This window comes from Balaenoptera musculus, chromosome 7, assembly GCF_009873245.2.
Source record: "Balaenoptera musculus isolate JJ_BM4_2016_0621 chromosome 7, mBalMus1.pri.v3, whole genome shotgun sequence".
NCBI classification, from domain to species: Eukaryota; Metazoa; Chordata; class Mammalia; order Artiodactyla; family Balaenopteridae; genus Balaenoptera; species Balaenoptera musculus.
In genome coordinates, this window is record NC_045791.1 from 51,003,835 (window position 1) to 51,026,365 (window position 22,531).

General features: G+C 39.2%; 1 protein-coding gene across 1 annotated transcript in view; it reads right to left on the reverse strand.

Moving 5' to 3' along the window:
* LRP2 (LDL receptor related protein 2) overlaps nt 1-22,531 on the reverse strand; it is a 197,517-nt gene that overhangs the window by 155,672 nt on the left and 19,314 nt on the right. The window contains exons 2-3 of the mRNA XM_036858038.1: nt 5,744-5,851; nt 3,290-3,412 (exon numbers count right to left, since the gene is read on the reverse strand). Coding sequence (XP_036713933.1) covers nt 3,290-3,412; nt 5,744-5,851 — 231 coding nt within the window. The remainder of the gene's footprint in view (nt 1-3,289; nt 3,413-5,743; nt 5,852-22,531) is intronic.

Genomic DNA, 22,531 nt, shown 5'->3' on the forward strand with positions numbered 1-22,531 from the left:
ATCAAATGAATCAATATTCCAAGCATCATGTGAATTCTATTCTGTGAGTCTGAGGCAGGAATTTTTTTTTAATTAATTAATTTTTATTTATTTATTTTTGGCTGCGTTGGGTCTTCATTGATGCACGCGGGCTTTCTCTAGTTGCGGCGAGGGGGGCTACTCTTCGTTGCGGTGCACGGGTTTCTCATTGCGGTGGCTTCTCTTGCTGCGGAGCATGGGCTCTATGCACGCGAGCTTCAGTAGTTGTTGCGCAAGGGCTTCAGTGTTTGTGGTTCGTGGGCTCTAGAGCGCAGGCTCACGAGTTGTGGCGCACGGGCTTAGTTGCTCCCCGGCATGTGGAATCTTCCAGGACCAGGGCTCGAACCCGTGTTCCCTGCATCGGCAGGCAGATTCTTAACCACTGGAAGCCCTGAGGCAGGAATTATGATGGGACTTTTTAATTGTCCACATAAAAGAGAAGCATTTGGGGAAAAGATGATCCGATAAAAAAAATAATGTAAAATTTAAAATGCAAGAGTTACCTTATAAAATCCATACTCATTTAAAATAGTATGGAACATTGCTCATAAATTATTGCTGTAAAGTTATTTCCAGTCTCCCCAAGCAGTTGCCCTTGGTAGTTCCCATCCCCTCTATGTAGTATTATTATCAAGGGGTCATCCACCACACACTGCATCACAATCTACAGCTCAGCTTTCTTCCTACTCCGTGTGGGGAGCAAGGGAAAATGGAACCAAATGGCATATCTAGCCAAAAGATAAATAACCCATCATTCATTCATTCAGTGTCCACTTATCAAGAACCTACTAGCTGCTAGACAGAATACCAAGCCTTAGGGATACAAGCTGAATAAAGCACAGTCACTGCTCTCCAGAGCTTCACAATCTAGCACTGAGTACCTACTAGGTCACCCTTTTCCTCTAGGACCTTTGAGAGGCCAGCCAGAAATATCAGAGCCCAGAACAGATTTCCTAGAAGCAAGGATTTCTCCCTGCTCCCTACTATGCCTGGTACTTTTCCTTCCTCCTTTCAGTCCTTCCGAACTACTGTCCCCCACCTCCCTCCCTTTTTGCCACTCCACCTCAGATCCGGGTGCGCATAACTGGACCTGATGTAGATATGCCGTGCTCCTATCTGGCCTTGACTAGCTCCTGTCTGTGCCCTCCTCAAGACTGCCATTTGTCACAACCACCACCCTCCACAGCCCTACATAGTTTGCTGTTTCCCCTGAACCACTCTGCCCCAAGGATCACCATCTCTTTGTTGCTGGCAGACCTCATGACCAGCACTGACAAGCCCTAACAGATTGTTTAATTATACAGTCTACATTTTACCTTTACACCAAAGTCAAACTCATAAGTATTGAGAATTTCCATTATCTTCCTCAAAAGAAGGCTTCTAGTGGCTCGACTGAAAAGAGCTCATACTCCCATTGCTGGACTCAAAATTCCTGGACTTAATTCCAATTTTTTATAAATACATCCAGAACCTACTGAAGCCCACAGCATCTCCACTGCTAGTCACCTAACAAACAAGTTCCCACATGACGTAGCCATCAAAAATATCTGTTTCTTCTTTGATCTTTGTGGACAATGTCCATGTGAAAATGCCGACAGGATCTTGGCTATCTCAAAACCAACACACAGGGATGATAGATGTCCATGATTTGTGGGATGTGCATTTAATGAAACAGAATGTGGGGAAGTTGAAAGGTGAATGCTACACAGTGATCAGAGCTGGACTTTTCCAGAGGACAACTGAGGTCAAGAGCCTGAGGTGGTTCATTACAGCCTTGTATCTTCTCTCCAATTTCCATCTCAGTCCAACTTAGACTCGCTAAAAGGTTTTAGTTTGGGGTTTTTTTGTTGTTGTTGTTTTCTTTTGTCTTATAAAAACACAGGGAAAAGATGTTGATGTTTTCTCTTCTAGAAAATTGAATTATGGGAATGTAAAATTCAGGACTGCTGCAGCTTTCATGCAATCATGAAAAGCCAATAGGCTAAAAAGACGGCAGGGCAGGGCAGAATAGTGGAAGAAAATTGGATGATGTCACCGATCCAAGGAATTGAGATTTTCCATTATCTTCCAATCAATTCCGGAACAATGCTACATTTAGGCTTCTTGGGTGAGATAATAAATTCCCTTTTTGCTTAACTGTTTTGAGTTGTGTTTTTCATTCTTTGCAGCCAAAAACATCCCCACTGATACAAGAATAATTTTAAATTATACAAATATCCTTAAGAGAAAGGAATGCTACAGATGACAGACATCTTTCTCACATGTTGCCATCTTACATTCACCCAAGATTATGCTCTTGTCCAAAATTGTTTAAGCCCAATAAAACGCTCTTTTCCAGTTCCATCCCAAAGAAGTCAGAATGGAAGTGTTTCTTCCAGGTTACTGCCCTGAACCCCCTCAATGTCCAGGAATCAGCAGTCGCCAACTTGCTGAGAGTCGTCCTCTTCCTTGCTACTATTTGCTTTCTGGTTCCAGCTCATCCTACGATGGCTATAGCAGCCGTCACTGAAGTGCCTCCAACAGACCTCCACTTCCACTCAGTCAGAAAGAAGAGAGTTTAATAGTGGGGCAGAAGGGGTGGAAGGGTTTTTTTTTGTTTTTTGTTTTTTTAAATTTATTTATTTATTTATTTTTGGCTTTGTTAGGTCTTCAGTTCTGTGCGAGGGCTTTCTCTAGTTGTGGCAAGCGGGGGCCACTCTTCATCGCGGTGCGCAGGCTTCTCACTATCGCGGCCTCTCTTGTTGCGGAGCACAGGCTCCAGACGCGCAGGCTCAGTAATTGCGGCTCACGCGCCTAGTTGCTCCACAGCATGTGGGATCTTCCCAGACCAGGGCTCGAACCCGTGTCCCCTGCATTGGCAGGCAGATTCTCAACCACTGCGCCACCAGGGAAGCCCCAGGGTGGAAGGTTTTTCCTGCACAGTGTGCTGCAGGAGTTCGTGGACTCATCCAACTGCCAACCAGACAAATGAAGACCTCCACATACAGATACCAATAAGTGTTTTGTTTCTTTCTTAAGCATAACATAACCTGAGTTAAATACTGGGAATCCATCCCATGTCCACATCACTGGCTATATTGATAATTCTTCAGCACATTCACACTTTCAGTATCATCCAACCCCTGAGTGAGATGGCTGGCACAGGTTCCCTTGTCCTTCAAGGCCCAACTCTGCATTTATAAAGATTCATTCCATTGTGTTTTGTATTTGTAACAGGTTGGAATTTAAGGTGTCCAAAGGGCCAAAACAAGATTCCTCTACAAGCACTTACGGCAATGCCGACGTTCATCTGAGCCATCAATACAGTCTTCTTCCTCGTCACACACCCAGTGGACCGGGATGCATAGCTCCTCACTCTGACACAGGAACTGGTTGGAACGGCAAGTAGGGTGAGCTAAAATAAACCAGAAAAAAACTAATTATCTCAAACATCCACCCTATTATACCAACCAACAATGCTCGTTTCAAAAGAAGTATGTCAACTCCTGCTCAATATATTTGACAGCAAATATAAAAAACCTTAGAGCCTGTGGACTTTAACCAGTGTTCACTGTCAAGTAATCTCAGCAATGGCATCACAGCAAAATGATGATCCAAAGCAATACAAAATACAGAGAATAAAACAAACAGTCCAAACACACATTCATACAAAGTTATGACCAAAAAAAATTAAATTTTTAATTTCAATAAAATCAACCATGAGTTTATAATTATTAAATTATTTGAAGTGTTTTGTAATAACTAATAGTCAAGCATCATGATAAATTGTAAAATCCATGAGATTTGGAAAATAAGACCCAAAATCAAATAATTTATTATTTCCACAATTTACTTGCTTTACAATCTTCAGCAGGTTCTCTGAATCTCAATGTATGCACCATAAAATGGGGACTACATTTTTCTCACAGTGTGCTATAAAAAATAAGTAGAATGGAATATTACTCAGCCATAAAATGAAACGAAACTGAGTTATTTGTAATGAGGTGGATGGACCTAGATTCTGTCATACAGAGTGAAGTAAGTCAGAAAGAGAAACTCAAATACCGTATGCTAACACATATATATGGAATCTAAAAAAAAAAAAATGGTTCTGATGAATCTAGGGGCAGGACAGGAATAAAGATGCAGACGTAGAGAATGGACTTGAGGACACAGGGAGGGGGAAGGGTAAGCTGGGACGAAGTGAGAGAGTGGCATGGACATATATACACTACCAAATGTAAAATAGATAGCTAGTGGGAAGCAGCTGCATGGCACAGGGAGATCAGCTCGGTGCTTTGCGACCACCTAGAGGGGTGGGATAGGGAGGGTGGGAGGGAGACGCAAGAGGGAGGGGATATGGGGATATATGTATACATATAGCTGATTCACTTTGTTATACAGCAGAAACTAACACAACACTGTAAAGCAATTATACTCCAATAAAGATGTTAAAAAAAAAATAAGTAGAGTAACATATGTGGAAGTACCATGTAAATAAGTTGCGAGTGATTGTCGTTGGTATGTTTTTATCATCATCGTTATGGGACATTGATAAATTGTTGGTATGACTGTTCAATTATTCCTTTATCTCAGAATACACTGTTCCTGACTTTCTGTTCCTAGTGTTTAACCTAAAATGAACTCAGTAAGCCCAGAGGAGGCAAATAGATAGCACTTGATCATATCTCTACAAATAGAACTACTCCCTTACTCAAAGTGTGGTTTCCAGACTAGCAGCATCAGCACTACCTGGGAGCTTGCAGAAATGCAGAATCTCAGGTCCCACCTCAAACATGTGGAATTAAAACCTACACTTTAACAAGCTCCCCAGGTGATCCATTTCTGCATGAAAGTTTGAGAAGCACCTTATAGGACCTAATCCCCACACTTCTCCCATTTTCAAATGCATCGTCATCCAAACAATACACCAAAGTTTGTCCTGTTGTGCCACAGGATGGCCAACGATTCAAAACAAATTTTCACCTGCTTTCTTGGCTTTTGGATGATAACCCTTGCCTGTTCACCTGTCAGAATGAATGAAATTGCAGTAGTGTGATGGATCACCTATGGCAAGGTGGGAGAGCAATGGACACAAGGGTTGGGATTAGTGCACCAACTGGGAAGCCTTTAATAAATAATTTAGCTTCTCTATGCCTCAGTTTCCTCATCTGAAACCTACCTCAGAATATTGTTGAGAGAACTAAATGAAGAAATATATGAAAGTGATTTTATAATTCTTCTAAATTAAAGAGTTAAATTGGGGGTTTATAATATTATCATGTTTTTAACTATTATTTAAAAAACATAAACCACACTAGCCCCTTCTGTGACCTCTTGATAGTAATGCACACAAGTTCTACTACATCCTTTTTATAAACACAGACTCTTCCTTGAATTACAAATCACAGCAGTACAGACAACATTATTTTTTTGTCCTTGTTAGTGCACAAAATTTGCAGATTGAATAATCTGAAATAATCGTTTATAGGCTTCAGAAAACAGCTCAGAAAGTTGGTTCCATACCAAGGTCATGGGATAAAAGTAAGATAGAAACTGATGTGAATTGAACCTCGTGATCAAAAGGGACTGAATTCTTAATGCCACCAGTTCTCTATCTCAAAAGATTGGAGCTCAGTCCAATCTACTACTAAAGGCACAACTCTTTCTCTTTGTTACAGCTGAAATGACCATGAAGCACTTCTGCTACTCAGAACAGGGCTTAGCCCCACCGCTCTTCACTTACGGCAGCCAATTTCATCCGAGCCATTCGCGCAGTCTCTGGTCCCGTCACACCGCCAGGACGCAACGATACAAAGCCCAGGTTGGCACTGAAACTCGTCACTGTGACATTCTGTAATCCCACAAGCAAGAGAAAGCCAGTTTAAAAAGTTACCCACACAGATATTTCAAAAAAATGCAAATTTTTGATGAAAACAAAAAATTATTCAACTAGTTAGTAATCAAAGAATGTAAATTATTTATGCAATTAGGAAAACATTTTTATGATTATATTCTGTTTCAGGGTCTGCAGGAAAGTCATTTTCACACACAGTTGACTAGAGTGCACCTTGAGGTAACCAATCTGGAAAGCAATTTGACAACAGGTATCCTGCTTTTTAAAAGTGCTTATTCTTTAACTTAATACTTTTACTTCTAGGTAATTTTTTTTCCCCTTAAGGAACTAAGCAGAGAATTAAAGATTCATGTGTAGAGGTTTTCATCATAGCATAATTTATAATAAAGGAAATTGCAAACCTCGTAAATGTCCAATAATATGAAAATGAATAAATTTTCTTATAGCTATATCTATATATCATATTAGGAACTCATTAAAATAGTTATGAAGAACTTCTAAATGATTTAGAGAAATATTTGTAATATTTCATTATACATTATAACAAAGACAAGGATGCAAAATTTTACCTGTAACAGAATCATATATAACAGAAAAAAAGCACAGAAAAGGCCAGAAAGTTAAGGGTGGTTATCTCTGATAACATCATGAGTAACTTTTCATTTGTGGGACTGTGCTTTTTTCAGTTTCCCACCCTACAGTCTTTTTAAGCGCCTATTTATTACTAAATCATATACAGCAATTTATGGTTCTTCATTCTTAGATACAAGACCAATATTATGGCTTTTTGCTTGTAACTTATTTGTAAGATGCCAGGTACGGCTCTTCTCTGCCAACAAACAAAGGCCAAAAAACAGACAAACAAAAATCTCTGCAGCCAATCAGAGTGCACAAACTTGGCATCAAACTAGCCACATTTCCAAGTGGCAGTGATATCTCCTAGTGATACCAGAAAGTGAATATAACTTAAACAAGTTCATTTAATTCAACCAGTATATCCTGCAGTTTTCCTAGTTCTCCCCAGGGGACTAATTTGGCAGTTAGTGATCCTCTGAGTTTCCCCAAATATCTGACCAGCAACCTCCCCATACATTATGTGCCAAGTATGAATTTTATTTTTAAGAGAGCAACCAACACCAACCCAACATGGAGAAGACTCAAAATTATTCTTTCACAAACCCATGCTGGTAGAGGAATAATTCGGGGGGTTGGAAGAATAATTATACTTTCCCCATGTATTTAAGCAATCATGCTAAATTACCCATTTCAATGTTTGACTAATTAAACTGAAATTAAGTAAATATACAGATCAATTACCTACTCCTAAAATAAATAAACAATGTGCTATCCTGTCTTGCGTAAATGCAGGCATATCAAGAGCATGACATAAACATAGTTAAGTGATCTATTCCTAGGGGATATAGGCTACTTTGTTCATGGAATGTTCAAATCTGATTGTCTGGTAGTGACATCCTGATTTATAATGTATGCTGCAAATGGTCAGAAACTTTCCTTGGCTAAATGGTGGTACCGAGTGGTACAGGAATACGTACACCCAAATACCTTCTATAGACTAATGCATGATGGTGGTTGGTGGTGCAGGTCTGGGGTTGGTGGTGCAGGTCTCTTATCAACTACCTTTAAAACACAACAACCTCCCTTGCAAAAATGCCCCTAAGGAATGTACAAATTCACTCTGGAATCCCAGAACTTCTCATTGGATTTTGTTCTACAAAGCAATATTTCCATGAGAGATTAGAGGCTTTGGAGGTTTAGCTATTAACACAACATATATTAAATCACTTTTATCAATTAGGTCTATTGTTAGTAATCCAACATAATACATTTGTAAATTCAGTACATTTGTTTCCCTTAGTATCTAATAATTGCTGGTTGAAAAATTATAACAATCTAAAGGTCAGTCTACTTACAAGGAGTTTCCTATTGCTGGAAAAATCATACACTTAGAAACTGAGCATACTGAAGCAAATTCTCAGAACAATATACTGCCTGTTTTTAAATATATGTATAATTAGTGTTATTTCTTAAGCAACATTTTTATTTGGGTTTTTTTTCTTTTTTCATTTCTTAAGCAATTTTTATTACAAGTCAAATTGTGAGGTTGTTTTTTGTTTTTGCTAAAATATGAAGTTAAGCACATTATGAAAAGAACACAAAATAGATACCCAAAAGTCATTTGTTAAGCACTTCAAAGTCAATTATTTAAAATCACACATTAAAAAAAAAATTAAACTGATAGGGGAAGTTTTACAATTAAGTAACTCTTTCTAGTTAGTATTTTTCACATTTGATCTCCCAAATACTCAGTTATCTAAAGTAATATATCAAGCCCAATTCACTCAACTTATCAACAGATCCATGGTAATTCATTTGTCAAGTTCATCTTTTCAATATTAACTTCCATGCCTGTTATAACTTCCAAATGACTATTGTTTGGAAACATCTCTTCAGAAGAACAAATGGATACTCTATCACTTGCTGGGTGGCATCTTAGTAATCAACCAAATGCTCCACTAGTGTCAGAAGACTGTCATCCATTCTATTACAAAGGAAATATGTGTTGTTTAAAAACAAACTGCTAGTATAGCACAGGGAACTCTATTCGATACTTTGTAATAACCTATATGGGAAAAGCATCTGAAAAAGAATAGATGTATGTAGATATATAACACAATCACTTTGCTGTACACCTGAATCTAACACAACATTGTAAATCAACTATTCCCCAATATAAAATAAAAATTTTTAACAACAATAATAATAATAAAATAGAAATCAAACAAAAATAATAATAAAGTTCCAGAACAGGCAAAAATAAAAAATAAATTAAAAAAAAAAAACACACTGCTAGTGAAAAGGTCTAGATCAAGTTTGATAACAATTTCAGCTGCCCCTGATTTCAACTGGTTTGTATGCACTTTATTTTCTGAGAGTATTTTTTTAATAAGTAGCCTTTACTCATAACCCCTCCAAAGGTTACTACATATTATCTATACTTTATTGTTTAATAATGTGAAGTCTAAAGAAGGTGGGAGTGGGGGAATTTCATATCTTGGAGCTAAACATAATTTATGAAAGAAAAAAATCTAAATAGAGCAAAATTTAACACTTCTTTCAACAAATGGTCTCTAAACATCCATATTCAACCAATCCATTTTTAACCAAGAGGTAATTTTGCAAACAATCTTTTATAACTTTAAAACAGTCTCCCGCTAATAAAAACCAAAGAGGAAAACATCATAATCCACACTGAAATAAAAACCTATTGTTAAGAGCCAGGCAGTCATTGACAAGGAACCATTAGAACCAAAGGGACACCCTACTTTCCCAGGCTGGCCCTGCCTTTCCCAAAAATCAAAATAGATGGTGCAAAGATGAAAAACTTATTTGTGTGGTACTTAAATGGTATGCACCATTCTAAGTACTTTGTAAACTTTTTGTAAACTTTGTCATTTAACCTTCATAACAACCCTACAAGATAGATGTCATTATTATGCATATTTTACAAATAAAGAAACTGAGACACAGAGCAACTCAGTAACTTGCCCAAGATCAAACAGCAAACATGTGCAAAGCAAGATCTGGATCTGACAGTTTTGGTCCAGCATCTGTGCTGTACTGACTACCAGTGCTCTATGTTCTCTTCAAACCAGAAAAAAAAAAAAAAATTCCACCAAAAAAATGAATGTAAAAATTTGATGATTTTCCAAAGTTGCTATCAACATTCACTGGATTCATTAACTGGACTGGTGTGGAATCCGCACCACACCATATGCTCATACAATACAATTGGAGAAGAGTAGTCTACTTAGCAACCAACATTGCACATAAAAACAAAGGAAAATTTGCAACAATCAAAAGCAATGCAAGGAGGGAGGGGTGTGGGGGAGGGATGTATTGGGAGTTTGGGGTTAGCAGATGCAAACTATTATACAGAGAATGGAAAACAAGTTCTCACTGCATAGCACAGGGGACTATATGAAATATCCTGTGATAAACATAATGGAAAAGAATATGAAAAAGAATGTATGTATATGTATAACTGAATCACTTTGCTGTACAGTAGAAATTAACACAACATTGTAAATCAACTACATTTCAATAAAATAAATTTTTTTAGAAAAAGCAATGCAGGGAAATCAAAAAAAGAGTTTCAATCTCTTCAAGAAAAATTACAATAGACATAGGGATAAACTTGTTTTTCAACGTTATAGAGCCCCAAGCTGGAGAAAAACAAGAGTAATCCTTTCTTCATAAATAGCCATAGCCCAAGCTTCCTGGTTTAAGTGTTGGACTAAGAATGTGTTAAGATAAGATATTGGAGCAACAGATAATGCCTAGAGGAGGGAAGAAGTTTGTTTTTCCAGAAGGGGCACAGCACGGAATTGAGAGCACCACTTCTGTATCCTTTACAAACTCTGGCACAGCGCTAGGCACATGTGGGACAGTAAACACGTATTCACCAGGTAATGAAGATTTCTCTTTGTAAAATTACATATCAGAGATTCATAAAACCATCAAGGCAAACAATGAGTCTTTTAATTGGAGTTTACTATCGTAAATCTATAGAAAGAAAAATGAAACCTGGTATAATTTGAAATAGGAAGAATATCTAAAAGTTTTAAAAAGAGAAAAATATTGTCATACTAATGTTTCATTCTTTTTTGAATTTTTTAAAATTTATTTATTTTATTTAATTTTGGCTGCACTGGCTCTTCTTTGCTGCGCTCGGGGCTTTACTCTAGTTTCAGAGAGCAGGGGCTACTCTTCATTGTGGTGCGTGGGCCTATTGCGGTGGCTTCTCTTGTTGCGGAGCACGGGCTCTAGGCGCGCGGGCTTCAGTAGTTGTGGTCCGCGGGCTCTATGGCGCAGGCTCAGTAGTTGTGGCGCACAGGCTTAGCTGCTCCGCGGCATGTGGGATCTTCCCGGACCAGGGCTCGAACCTGTGTCCCCTGCATTGGCAGGCGGATTCTTAACCGCAGCACCACCAGGGAAGCCCCCTAATGTTTCATTCTTTTGCCCTTTCTTTATAAGAGTTTCTTTTTCCTCTCATGAATTCTCTTATTAGAAGAAAAAGGCAAGTCGTAGTCAATGGAACACTGTCCAAAGTTAACAGAGTAAGGTAATTTCTGTGGCAAATCCTACTTTCCGGCTAGATCCTCTAACATGTGCTGGTCTTTCCAGACACTTTTGGTCTACCTGAGGAGGCAGGTAAAAACATGTAACACTACGTGGCACTTTAATAGTCTTACCTCCACTGAGCTCAAAGAAATACATTCCTTAACTCACCCATAATTTTTACTTCACTTTTTCGGTACTTTGTTTTTATTCCCTTGGTATTGACAGACATACTTGTGATGTTTATAAGCTGGGTGATGGTTTACTACAATTCTCACACCTTGTCCACACCAACAAGGCCAGTCTCCTTTTGAAGATTTAAAGTCACTAGCTAATTTCCAAACTTGACACTGCAGCCATGACAGCCAAGGGTAACAAACTGTCTGGAGACCCTGCCCTGCCTAATGTCAACCGGTGGAATAGCCACCAACTCAGCTGATGGAACTGGAACGAGACGGGTACAGCAAACCAGCCTACTACTCTTTCTGTACAATATTTTAGCTGCCTGGTTTTCAGAACAGGTCGCCAAATAGGTGGCCAGAATTATTCGTTTTTTTTTTTAATCCAGTTTACAAACAACTGAGTTGACTGCTTTTTCCAAATTATTGTTTCAGAGCCCTGATGTTTTGATAGAGGAAAACAATATTGATATTGAGAGGACATTTCAAGAAGTCAAAGACTTTGAGGGAAACCCACAAAGCCAGCTGATGCGTGATCATGTACACACATCACTTAAATGAAATTTTTTTTAAAAAAGGACCAAAAGAATATGATGTCAGATTCAATAAAGCCACACACAAAAAAAAATCATACCCGCTGTGTGCAAAACTTTAAGGTTTGTGGAAGAAACAAAGAATGATAAGATATTATCCTTTTTTTTAATAGAACTTACAAATTTATTGGGGACAAAAGTTATTTATGCATTATAAATTAAATAGCCATGTAACAACAATAGCTGCTATTTGTTGAGCACCTACTATGTGTTGGACAATATAAAAAGCTTTATACACATCCATTTTTTTTGTAAGATTTAATTTTATTTATTTTTGTCTGTGTTGGGTTTTTGTTGCTGTGCGCAGGCTTTCTCTAGTTGTGGAGAGCGGGGGCTACTCTTTGTTGCGGTGCGCGGGCTTCTCATTGTGGTGGCTTCTCTTGTTGCGGAGCATGGGCTCTAGGCGCACGGGCTTCAGTAGTTGTGGCACGTGGGCTCAGTAGTTGTGGCGCACGGGCTCGAGAGCACAGGCTCAGTAGTTGTGGAGCACAGGCTTAGTTGCTCCGCGACATGTGGGATCTTCCCACACCAGGGCTCGAACCCATGTCCCCTGCATTGGCAGGTAGATTCTTAACCACTGCGCCACCAGGGAAGTCCCTATACATATCCATTGGATCCTCTTAGAAATATGGGAAGTGAGATTTATATTTATTTAATAGAAGGGGAACTTGAATCTCAGGGGCATTAATCAAATTCCCACAGATGCAGAAAACGTCGAAGTCTGATTCAGACCCAGGGCCTGTGTGATTTCAGAGCCTGTGCTCTATTCCTCAACCCCCATCCCACAAAACAAATGACAGCTTTCAATCACCCAGAATTTATTAAGTGCCAGCAGTATTTTAAGTGTTTCCCATAGATTATCTCACTTATCCTCACAACAATCCTATGAGATGGTACTAATAGCCCCATTTCATAGATGAGAAAACTGAGGCTTGACCAAATCTCACAACTGGTAGGTGGAGAAGCAGGGATTCACACCTAGGTAGTATGACTCCAAAGTTGTGCCATATGACAGTAGATGATTTCGTTCCAAATAAGCAGCAGAGGTAATAAGAACCAATTGGTCTCAGGGAGAAAAAAATGAATACCACAAGATGATGAAATGAGAGAGGCTTCATGAAGGAGAATAAGACTGCACTGGGCCTGTGTGAAAGAGCAGGACTTGGCCAGGGGGGAGGGGGGTGAAGGGGGGACCGTGCTTTGTGCAAGGGCCCAAACAACTTGAGGGAGGCCCAGCATGGGTGAGGGGGGAATAAGCAGGCCTCCATGGCCCAAGTGCAGGGAACCTCTTCTAAAGTGGGAGACAACCAAGCTGGGGAGATGGGGAAGAAAGGGCCTTGAATGCCAAGAACAGAGTGACATGATCAAATGGGTTGAGAGTGAGAAAGCTTAGAAATCTCTAGTGCCAGTAACTATATTAAAACTAAAAGTCGCTCTGGGTGGATGCAAATCTGAATGAGGATATAGACTTTGGCCATGAGAAGGGCTTGGGCTCCTTAGAACCCTGCCCAGAGCATGACCTCAGTGAACAGGCCGGTGGGTGGTTCACCAAGGGGCTCTGGCAGGGATGGGGCTCACTCTGCAGCCCCTCCATTTGCCCCAGGCCCGATCCAAAGCAGCTCCAATGCATGGCAAATGGCCAACAGTTTCCGCAGGTGCCACCCAAGGCCTCCTAGTGTCCTGTTCTCTCCAAGCTGAATGGATGTGTCTGAGCATACAGCATGAGGAATTCAGCCAGACCTCTAGAGACAGAGGATCTCAAAGACTGCTGAAATATTTGCTTAATAATTTTTAAAGTGCCTTTTCAATGATCCAAAGCCAGCAGAATAATATGATGCACTATCAGAGAAGCCTCTCAATTCTGAGAAGTGGGAAGTTACATTTCCACCTTTCCTAACTGAGCTATTCCTCACGCATTTTGTTTAAACACTAGCTACCTGCCTTTCTCCCCTTTCCCCGTCTCTTCCACATCACTTCTTTTTCACTGAGCACCTCCTCGACCTACAACCAGATTGTTCATCAGCACTGAAGTGCATTATAAATAAAACCACGCTTCTCAGGGGTTCCTGACAGGACGTGATGGGCATGTAGGATGGGATAATTATCCAGCTGCCGTGGGCAAAGCAGGAGGTCTAGCGTCCCTGGCCCCTCCCCTGACATGTGGAATGCCAGTACTGCCCATCCCCCGTCCCTGTGACATACATGTCCACACCCCTTGAGAGTAGTGGTACCACCCCCAGTTGAGAACAACTTAGAACCTCTAAGCAGCATGGACATTCAGAGCTCAAAATGTCTTAACCCACATGAAAGAGGTCATCTACGAAACCCCCTGTAATAAATTCTTCCCTCCTAAAGATAAAAAAATTTCTTAAGCGGCAATCGCACTCCCTCCCACCCATCAATAAGAGGGCCTGAGATTGGGCAATATCATGCCGCAGCTGCTAGTACCAGCACCTTGAAATGAACTCCCCTGGGAGTGTGGTAAAGCATCTCAGTTCCAGGCAGGCCTGCTTCACCCTGAAGGGCTCCACGGGGCATCCACAGGCTTACCCATTCAAGGGTGGGGGGTGTCACACAAAAAAACAAGCCCCAAATCTGAAGTCCTCAAGCAGTTCTTCACTAATGGAAAAGGTCATTGCTATGAAAAACAGTCATAAACACACCTGCTCATGGTGCAACGTTTTCCCATCGGTGTAATTATCAGAACAAAAGAAAAAACTTTTTTCGAATGTCCTCTCCCCACCCCTGCCACGTACGCTCACAAAAAAATAAAGATATGAATTGACGATCATCTAAGTGCCCAAAGCATTCGAAAGAATCTCTAAGTTTTGACCAAGAACACTCAGCAATGAAAACTTTCTGCCAGCCATGACCAAACACTGAAACTGTGTTTGTATTAGTCTTTTCTGTATTTCCTCATATAATCCATGCAGTGTTTTCTCTATCAGCTGAATCACTGAGGTTCCTATAGATGGACTCCCCCTCCACATGGGAGAAAACTAAGTCCAAGACCTTTGTCCCCACTCCCCCCCAAGGAACTAACTGATTATCTGATGGCCAAAGAGCTACATTTATAGGATGCTGAAAAGAGCACTATCCAAACAGAAGAAAATTTAAGACAGTCTGCCTGCTCTGGTTAATAAGAACCCAATGAATCAAACTCCATGAGAAAAGAGTACAACACCCTTCAACACAATGTTTTAACATGACTTGTACAAAAACTAAAAATCCCCCCATTTAAGAGCTGATTTCCAACCCCAACTGCCCAGAGTATTCCTATACAGCTTACTGATTAGCAAGATAAATTACTGGAAGATGGTTGAACAGAATCAAAAGCTAAAAAGGAAAATCACACACATGTGAGAAATAAGTGACTACACAGATCTCCAGATAGGCAGCTTTCCTGCTTAAGGCTTATTACATAGGGTGTGATAGACCCACTCTCAATCCTAACACAGAGTTTATAAATAGCACCAAACCAGGGTTTTTCTGATTAATTAGTCCCAAGTGTTGAACCGTAAGTCAAATCAATACAGGTGCGTTAAAGTTGCAAGCATCACTGCTGTTTTGGTCACCTTAACAAGCAAATTAGATCACCAGGTTATCAAGTGAACAATGGCTTGATACCAGAAATTACGACAATAGCAGCAGAAGGAGAAGAAATTGACTCCCAACTGGTGGATTTGGGGATGATTCTCTATAGTCACAGGGCAAATCATTTGTAACTACTAAACGGATCTTCTGGATTGAATCATACAAACACCTTTTTGTTCTGATCTTATTTTAGTTTTTTTCTAACTTTTATTATTGACTTTATTGAAGTATAGTTGATTGACAATATTATATTAGTTTCAGGTGTACAACACAGTGATTCAGTATTTTTATAGATTATACTCCATTTAAAGTTATTACAAAATAATGGCTATATTTCCTTGTGCTGTACAATTTTTCCTTGTCTTCATTTAACAAACACTTTGCTGTATTCTTTATCCCTTACTCTATGTTATTTCATTCTTTTTTTTTTTAATTGATTGATTGATTGATTTCTGGCTGTGTTGGGTCTTCGTTGCTGCGTGCGGGCTTTCTCTAGTTGCGGCGAGCGGGGGCTACTCTTCGTTGTGGTGCACGGGCTTCTCATTGTTGTGGCTTCTCTTGTTGCGGAGCACGGGCTCTAGGCGCGCGGGATTCAGTAGCTGTGGCACGCGGGCTCAGTAGCTGTGGCTCACAGGCTCTAGAGCGCAGGCTCAGTAGTTGTGGCGCACGGGCTTAGTTGCTCCGCAGCATGTGGGATCTTCCTGGGCCAGGGATCCAACCCGTGTCCCCTGCATTGGCAGGCAGATTCTTAACCACTGCGCCACCTGGGAAGCCCTGTTATTTAGTTCTTGACCATTCACAATAGTTACACCAATAGGCTCTCAAGACATGAAAAGGGAGAAGAGGCAGAAATAGAGGAAGAAAGAGAAAAGGGGAAAGAGGAAGAGAGAGGGGGAGGAAAGGAGAGATATCAAGGTCAACAATCAGCATCCAAACACTAAATTTAATGAGACCTTGCATCTTGCACCCTAAGCACAATTTGATACAACATTGTAACTCATTCTTATCTAGCTATGGCCCAAATCCAGGCTGGAACAGTTTGTAATTGATAAGTGGGTTTATGAGTCACAAATTTCAGCGAGGAACTAAATAAGCTCTCATTCTAAATGTGTATATTTTCAGAAAGTAGAGATCAGATATATTTTTATATACAATATATATAATTTCATATATGTGTATGAAATTTACTCTGAAGCAACAAATACTTAACGCAACCATAAGCAAGTCTGATGACAACTCTGACCAGAAATGTTGACCACGGCGGGGCTTATGGTGGCTTCTCACAGTGTTTACACACTGACTTTGATCAATTTGTTAGGAGACTAGTTGAGGTGAGCACACGTGCATGACTCAACCTTGATGATTTAGTTATGGGCATGTATGGCTTCTGCCAACAACAAATTTTCCTAAACTCTTAAGAAATACTGTGCAGCAACAATGTGAAAATATTTCCACCAATAAGTTTAAAAGCCTGTTCCTGGGCAATAAGTACTGATAACTAATCATCTGGTAAACTGAAGTCAACATTTTTAATACATATGTATTGTGTCATTAACTTTTTTTAAAAAACTGGTTTTGTTGTTTTACAGTGTTTTTGTATTTTTTTCCCTTCTAGTGATGTTCTATCTCAGAAAGGATTTTATAAGCAGAAGCTCAAAATTCTCCCACCATGACCTGATATATGAAAAATAAAGAACAGAAAAAGTAAATGAGATTAAGAGACCAAAAGAAGAGTGATAGTAAGGTGGCAAGAATTTATTATGATTCTACCAATAACAGAGCATTATTCTAAAGTGTGAGCTCCTAAAAGCAGGAATAAATACCTCTGTAATCCCAGTGCCTAGCACAGAACGTCCTAGTACCCAGATGACCCTCAATAACTAAACGATATATGATGCATTGCAATATATGGGTGAAGTTGATTTCCAAAAGGTGATAAAGTCATAAGATCATGATGATTTGTGTACTTTTTTAATAGATCCTGCTGTTTAGAGCCACTGTTCCTTCCGATCTAATTACCAACTGAACAATTATCTTCCATACTGACCCTCATGAGAGTCCAGAAAGACTCTTAAGAAGTCAACTCCAAATCCTTAGGAGCCTATTTATATGTCCAGGTCATTCTCTGCTATTTCAATAAAGGATGGGACTCCCCTCCCCCCACCCCACCCATATTATACAAAACATTTATATCCAGCATTACTCTGTAGTAGAGAGTACTCTATACCCTCCCGCACAAAAAATAGGAGGAGGGAGAAAAAGAAAGCTACAGGAGAATATCTGATTCCACAAATCAAAATTTGTAATTTTTATTGTAAGCAATTTGCTAACATAAGCATGATTTTGTTTCCCTATAGAGTCAAAGGTAAAGCTGATTTTGTTAACTTGGGAATCTATAAAATAGGATTTATTACATTTACAAAGATTTTCATGGTAAAATGACACAAAATTTCCTGTGTCTCCTCTACTATATTGATTTTAGCAATTGAGCAAAAAGAACTTCAGGACATGCCTCACCAGCAGGTTATCTGTTAAACCAGGAGTTCTTTGGCCCTGGTTTGTTATGCCTGGGCTTAAATAACATTTACGGGTCTCCAAATGACTTCCAGGCTCTATAAATGTCATCACTTCATGTTATAATGTGAAACTCAATAGCTTGTTGACACAGAATCAACAATACTATATTGTCACCAACTGATACCCATGTGTAATGAAATGGTGTTTGGGTTTCTGACTATATATGGTGAATTTATAATTCCCCCAATATTAAGAGCAGCTTAAAAATAAAATTACAAGTTTATCTGCAATGACTGTCAAAAGCAGGAAGAAAAAAGGTAGCATATATTTCCTAAGATTTCACCTAATCTGTATTTTAAGTATCAATAAGTAATGACAGTAAGAACTTATTGTCACAATACATAGAAACTGTTAACCATGCATTAAAATAGAATCTTAGAATTCTAATGCTGGAAAAAAGTAATGGTTTCAGTAATAAACTGTACTAGGAAGTACATACAATAAAATCTCTATTAACTGACAAAAACAAATTAAAACCATTGTTTACTGGAATTTTGTCTGCATTACACTTTTTAAAAAAGTAATTACAAGAAAATAAACTGATATTAGGGATTTGGTCAAGAATAGAGTTTTCAGTGGCTGTCTTAAGTCTGGAAATTGGGCTAGAATTATACAGTGCTGACTTAGACATTGAATGAATGAACTGATATTCAGAATATAGGTTCTTAGGTATTATAATAAAGACAATTTAAATTAAGTCCAGTAAGAAATTCAGATTTCTGAATAAGTGCTGAAATAAGAAGATAGTGATGGAGAAAATACTAGACTAAGAGCCAAGACACATGGGTAGCACTGACTACTGTCTCCATATCATTCAAAAAGTTCCATGAGGGCAGGAACTGTTTGTTTTATTCAACATTAAATCTTCAGTCAGTAAGTATTCGTTGCTTAACTGACTTGGCTTGGTGAACTGGGATTTAACTCTGATACACAGTTTCCTTACCCGCAAAGTTTCTGACATGCAAAACCAGGTTCTGGTGAGGATTAAACAGGGCCCTGTAAACCACTAGCACAAAGCCTGAAGTACAGCAGTCCCTCCGTGAAGGGTGGTTCCCTCCTGGGCACACCCACTTCTCATCCATCTCTACATTCTAACAGCCTAGGAAGTAAAATATTTGGGGACCAATGCCTTCACCAGACAAGACCTGTTTGTTCCCTTAATAATTAATTGAGAGAAAACTCCCAAAGCCTGAGCCACCTTGCTTGTGGGAGGCTCAGCATCTAGAGCAAGGATGGATGGTGGTTGCCTGCCCATGAACAAAGTAGCCACTGGCCCAGTCTGAGGTCAAGGGCAAGACTGAAAATCAAGATTTATCCTAGGACACACAGGTCAAGCTAGGGCCAACACCAAGCTTGCCACTGGTTTCCTATTTTCTTCTTTATGCATTTTCCTATTTTCCTAAAACAAGCATTTTTATTCTTCATCTACTTTAAATCACTCGATCTCAGGTGACCCTCTGGAGTTTTGATGTGGAATACCGCAGGTGTATAATTTCAACACACACACAAAATTTGATGATAAATATAGAGGCTTTCCCAGAGTGGACTTTAAATCATTATACTGCACATTAAACTTGGACACGGTGACCTTTTGATGGTCATAAAAGTATTCCCATTGACCTCAGCGCTCGCCTCAACATATGGCACAGAACTGAGGACATAAAGAAATCCAGGATTTTAATCAACTGAAGCTAAGCTAAAAAGCTCTTCATTTAGAAAGCTCATAAATTCTCCAGGTCATAGGTTCAAAAAAATTAAATTTCAAATTCTTCCTTAAAATGCTAAGATATTCATTATCCTAGTTTCTAAACGTTCTCTTATGTAATAGAAAAATGCTACAAATGCACACATTCTTTGACTAAAATCATTTGTGATTATGCCTTGCAATACATTCGAAGGAAAACTTTATCATCTTCAGTTATCACCTTCTCTCTGGTTGAATAAGAATGGATTTACGTGAACCTAGACATTCAACCCTTCCAAAAGGAGGAATAAAATATCCCATCATTGCCATGACCCCAGCAACAGGCTTCCCTGGTAATGAAACAGAGAGATCTCACCACCCTCCTAAATAGTCTCCAACTCACAGAGCAAACGCTCCAAACTCAATTCAATCCAACAGCATGTGTTGAGGCTCTGGCAGACCATTTATCTACGTGCTCTCAAGGAGACAGAATAACAACCGTCAGGAGACTACGGTAAAGGCAGCAAACCCACAACAATTTTGGCTGTCCTCATGCAAGCCCACACAGCCAGCCCACCTCCTGCCAGAAACTAAGTGAAGCCAGTTCTTCCCTGAGAAGGACCATGGTCACTCTGTTTACTAAGAGCACTCAACACTTCACTAAGCTTGGTCGGTAAAGTTACAAAGAGGTAAAAGCAGCTTAAATCTAAAAGGCTCTTCTGATAGTCCAGGAATGAGGCGATTAGGGCCTTATCTAGTTAAAGGGTCCTACCTCTGCTTCATTTCCCCCACCCTTGTCTAAAAATCCTTTCCTCTCTCTCCCTTAGATCCCCATAACGTGGCCAGAGTTTTCATGGCTCTCGACCCTGAGTCCCAAAATCTGCACCCAAATGAACTTATTCAGAGCAAAGTTTGAGTTTTAAAACCTTTATGGATACTGGTACTTTCAGCAGAAAATAGGAGGCCCTCAAAGAAGTGAATTTTCTAATTGTGGCATTTTAGGCATTTCTAATGCCCAAATACCTTCCTCGCCAGATTGATGGCACAGATTTTAGGGGAATAGAGGATCTTATCAGGGCTCCTAATGTGGTACGTGATCAACTGTCTTTGCTGATACCAGAAACCTCATCAGCAGTGAGACAGCATTTTTCCATAAAAGCACAGGCCATTGAAAATACAGTCCAAGGGTTTCCCAGGAGAACTGGTGACATCTCACATCAGTGTAATGTGTCTTAGATTAATCTGGGCTGAAGAAAAAGGCCCTAAGGAAATATTGCAAAAGGAATGACTCCAAAGGCCTAGAGAATCAAGTAACAAATGAACATGATTTATTGAAACACTGTAGTATTGGTTCTTTTGTAAACTGAAACCCCTTATCTACGTAACTCAAAGAACTCCTTCCATTGGAAATACAAGATTCACCAACTCCATCCAATGTGTATGTGTGTATCTGTGTATATATGCATGTACACAGATACATACACACACACACACACACACACACACGGAAGCCCAACATTTCAAAGCTTGCTGACTAAGGAATGGACTTGATATGCTTTCCTAGAGGTGTACTTTCCATTACACCTGTAGGAATGCATCTCAAGTATTGAAGTCTATATTTCCCTTCTTTCATTCAGCCCAGCGTGTCTAAAGCTTTTCTACAGAAGTTTAAGAGAGGAAGTCTGAATAACCAGATGGCTGTATGCTTGATATACTTCTCTAAGATTGGGGGGTGAGGAAAGGGAGGGAAGAGGAAAGACTGCTTAGAAATCCAAGTAACTTTCCAGAGAGAAGCCCCTGAAGTCTACACCTGGGTTCAAACTCCAGCTCCACCTCTTCCTAACACTACGGTGAGTGAGCATGTTATTTAATTTCCTTGCCTCTGTTTCCTCATCTAAAAATGAGGATAATAAGAGCTCCTACTCATAATGTTAAAATAGAAATAGAGTAAGAAGTATGGGCCTGACACATAAGGACATGGTCAACAAATGTTAGCTATTGTTACTATTTTTAGGCAGGTGTTTTCCGATCCTTTAAACTCTATATATGGTCTCCCTTTGAATTTTTCAGGGGGTTTTTTGTTTGTTTAATATATATTTGCTTATATTCTAGCACTTCTGTATTCATAATCTGCAACCCAGTTTGAAGATCTTTTTAAATTAGCCTAATTAGAATTATAGCTTATTGCCCCAAAAAAGCTGATTTAATACAGAAATTTCATATTATCTTATTACTAAATTATCACTTCTATTTTAAATTATACTCTCTCCTTAACTATTTCTTATATCTGAGGTTCACAAAAGAAAAACATCTATATTCAAAATAAAACTGAACTAGAAAAATAAAACTTAATTCACAAAGATAGGCAAGTTTTCAGGTACACATCTATGCAGTTTCAAAAATAAATCACTATTTAGTGAGATAAATTAACTCTGCTAGTTTATTTCTCTGGTTGATAATGCCTCTGTTTTTAAGACATTTCAGCAACTGCATTTCAGATGTTTAAAATGTTTAGTAATAATTTAAAAGAATTCAAGTTTAACTAAATAACATTAACCAGTTGCCTAAGCACAGATATCTTAGTCCAAAGTTGATAGTGACAATATTTATTGAATTACTGAGTTAGGCAATATGGAATTATTAAGCCCTGATATTAGTATCTACAACCTAAGAATCCTCCTCACTTCAGCCTGAGTGTGGAAACTGTTTCTGACTCTCGATGACATTTTGAAAAAGACCAAGCATAAAGGAAACAGAGCCCACACCTCACAGAAGGAAAAATCCTGAGCTTTTCAAAATATAAACTGCAAATGCAGTAGCACCACTACAGCAACCACTGAGAAAAGGGGATTCTGACAACAAAGAAACTATAGAACAAGCAATATTTCTAACCTCAAAATCAGACTCACAG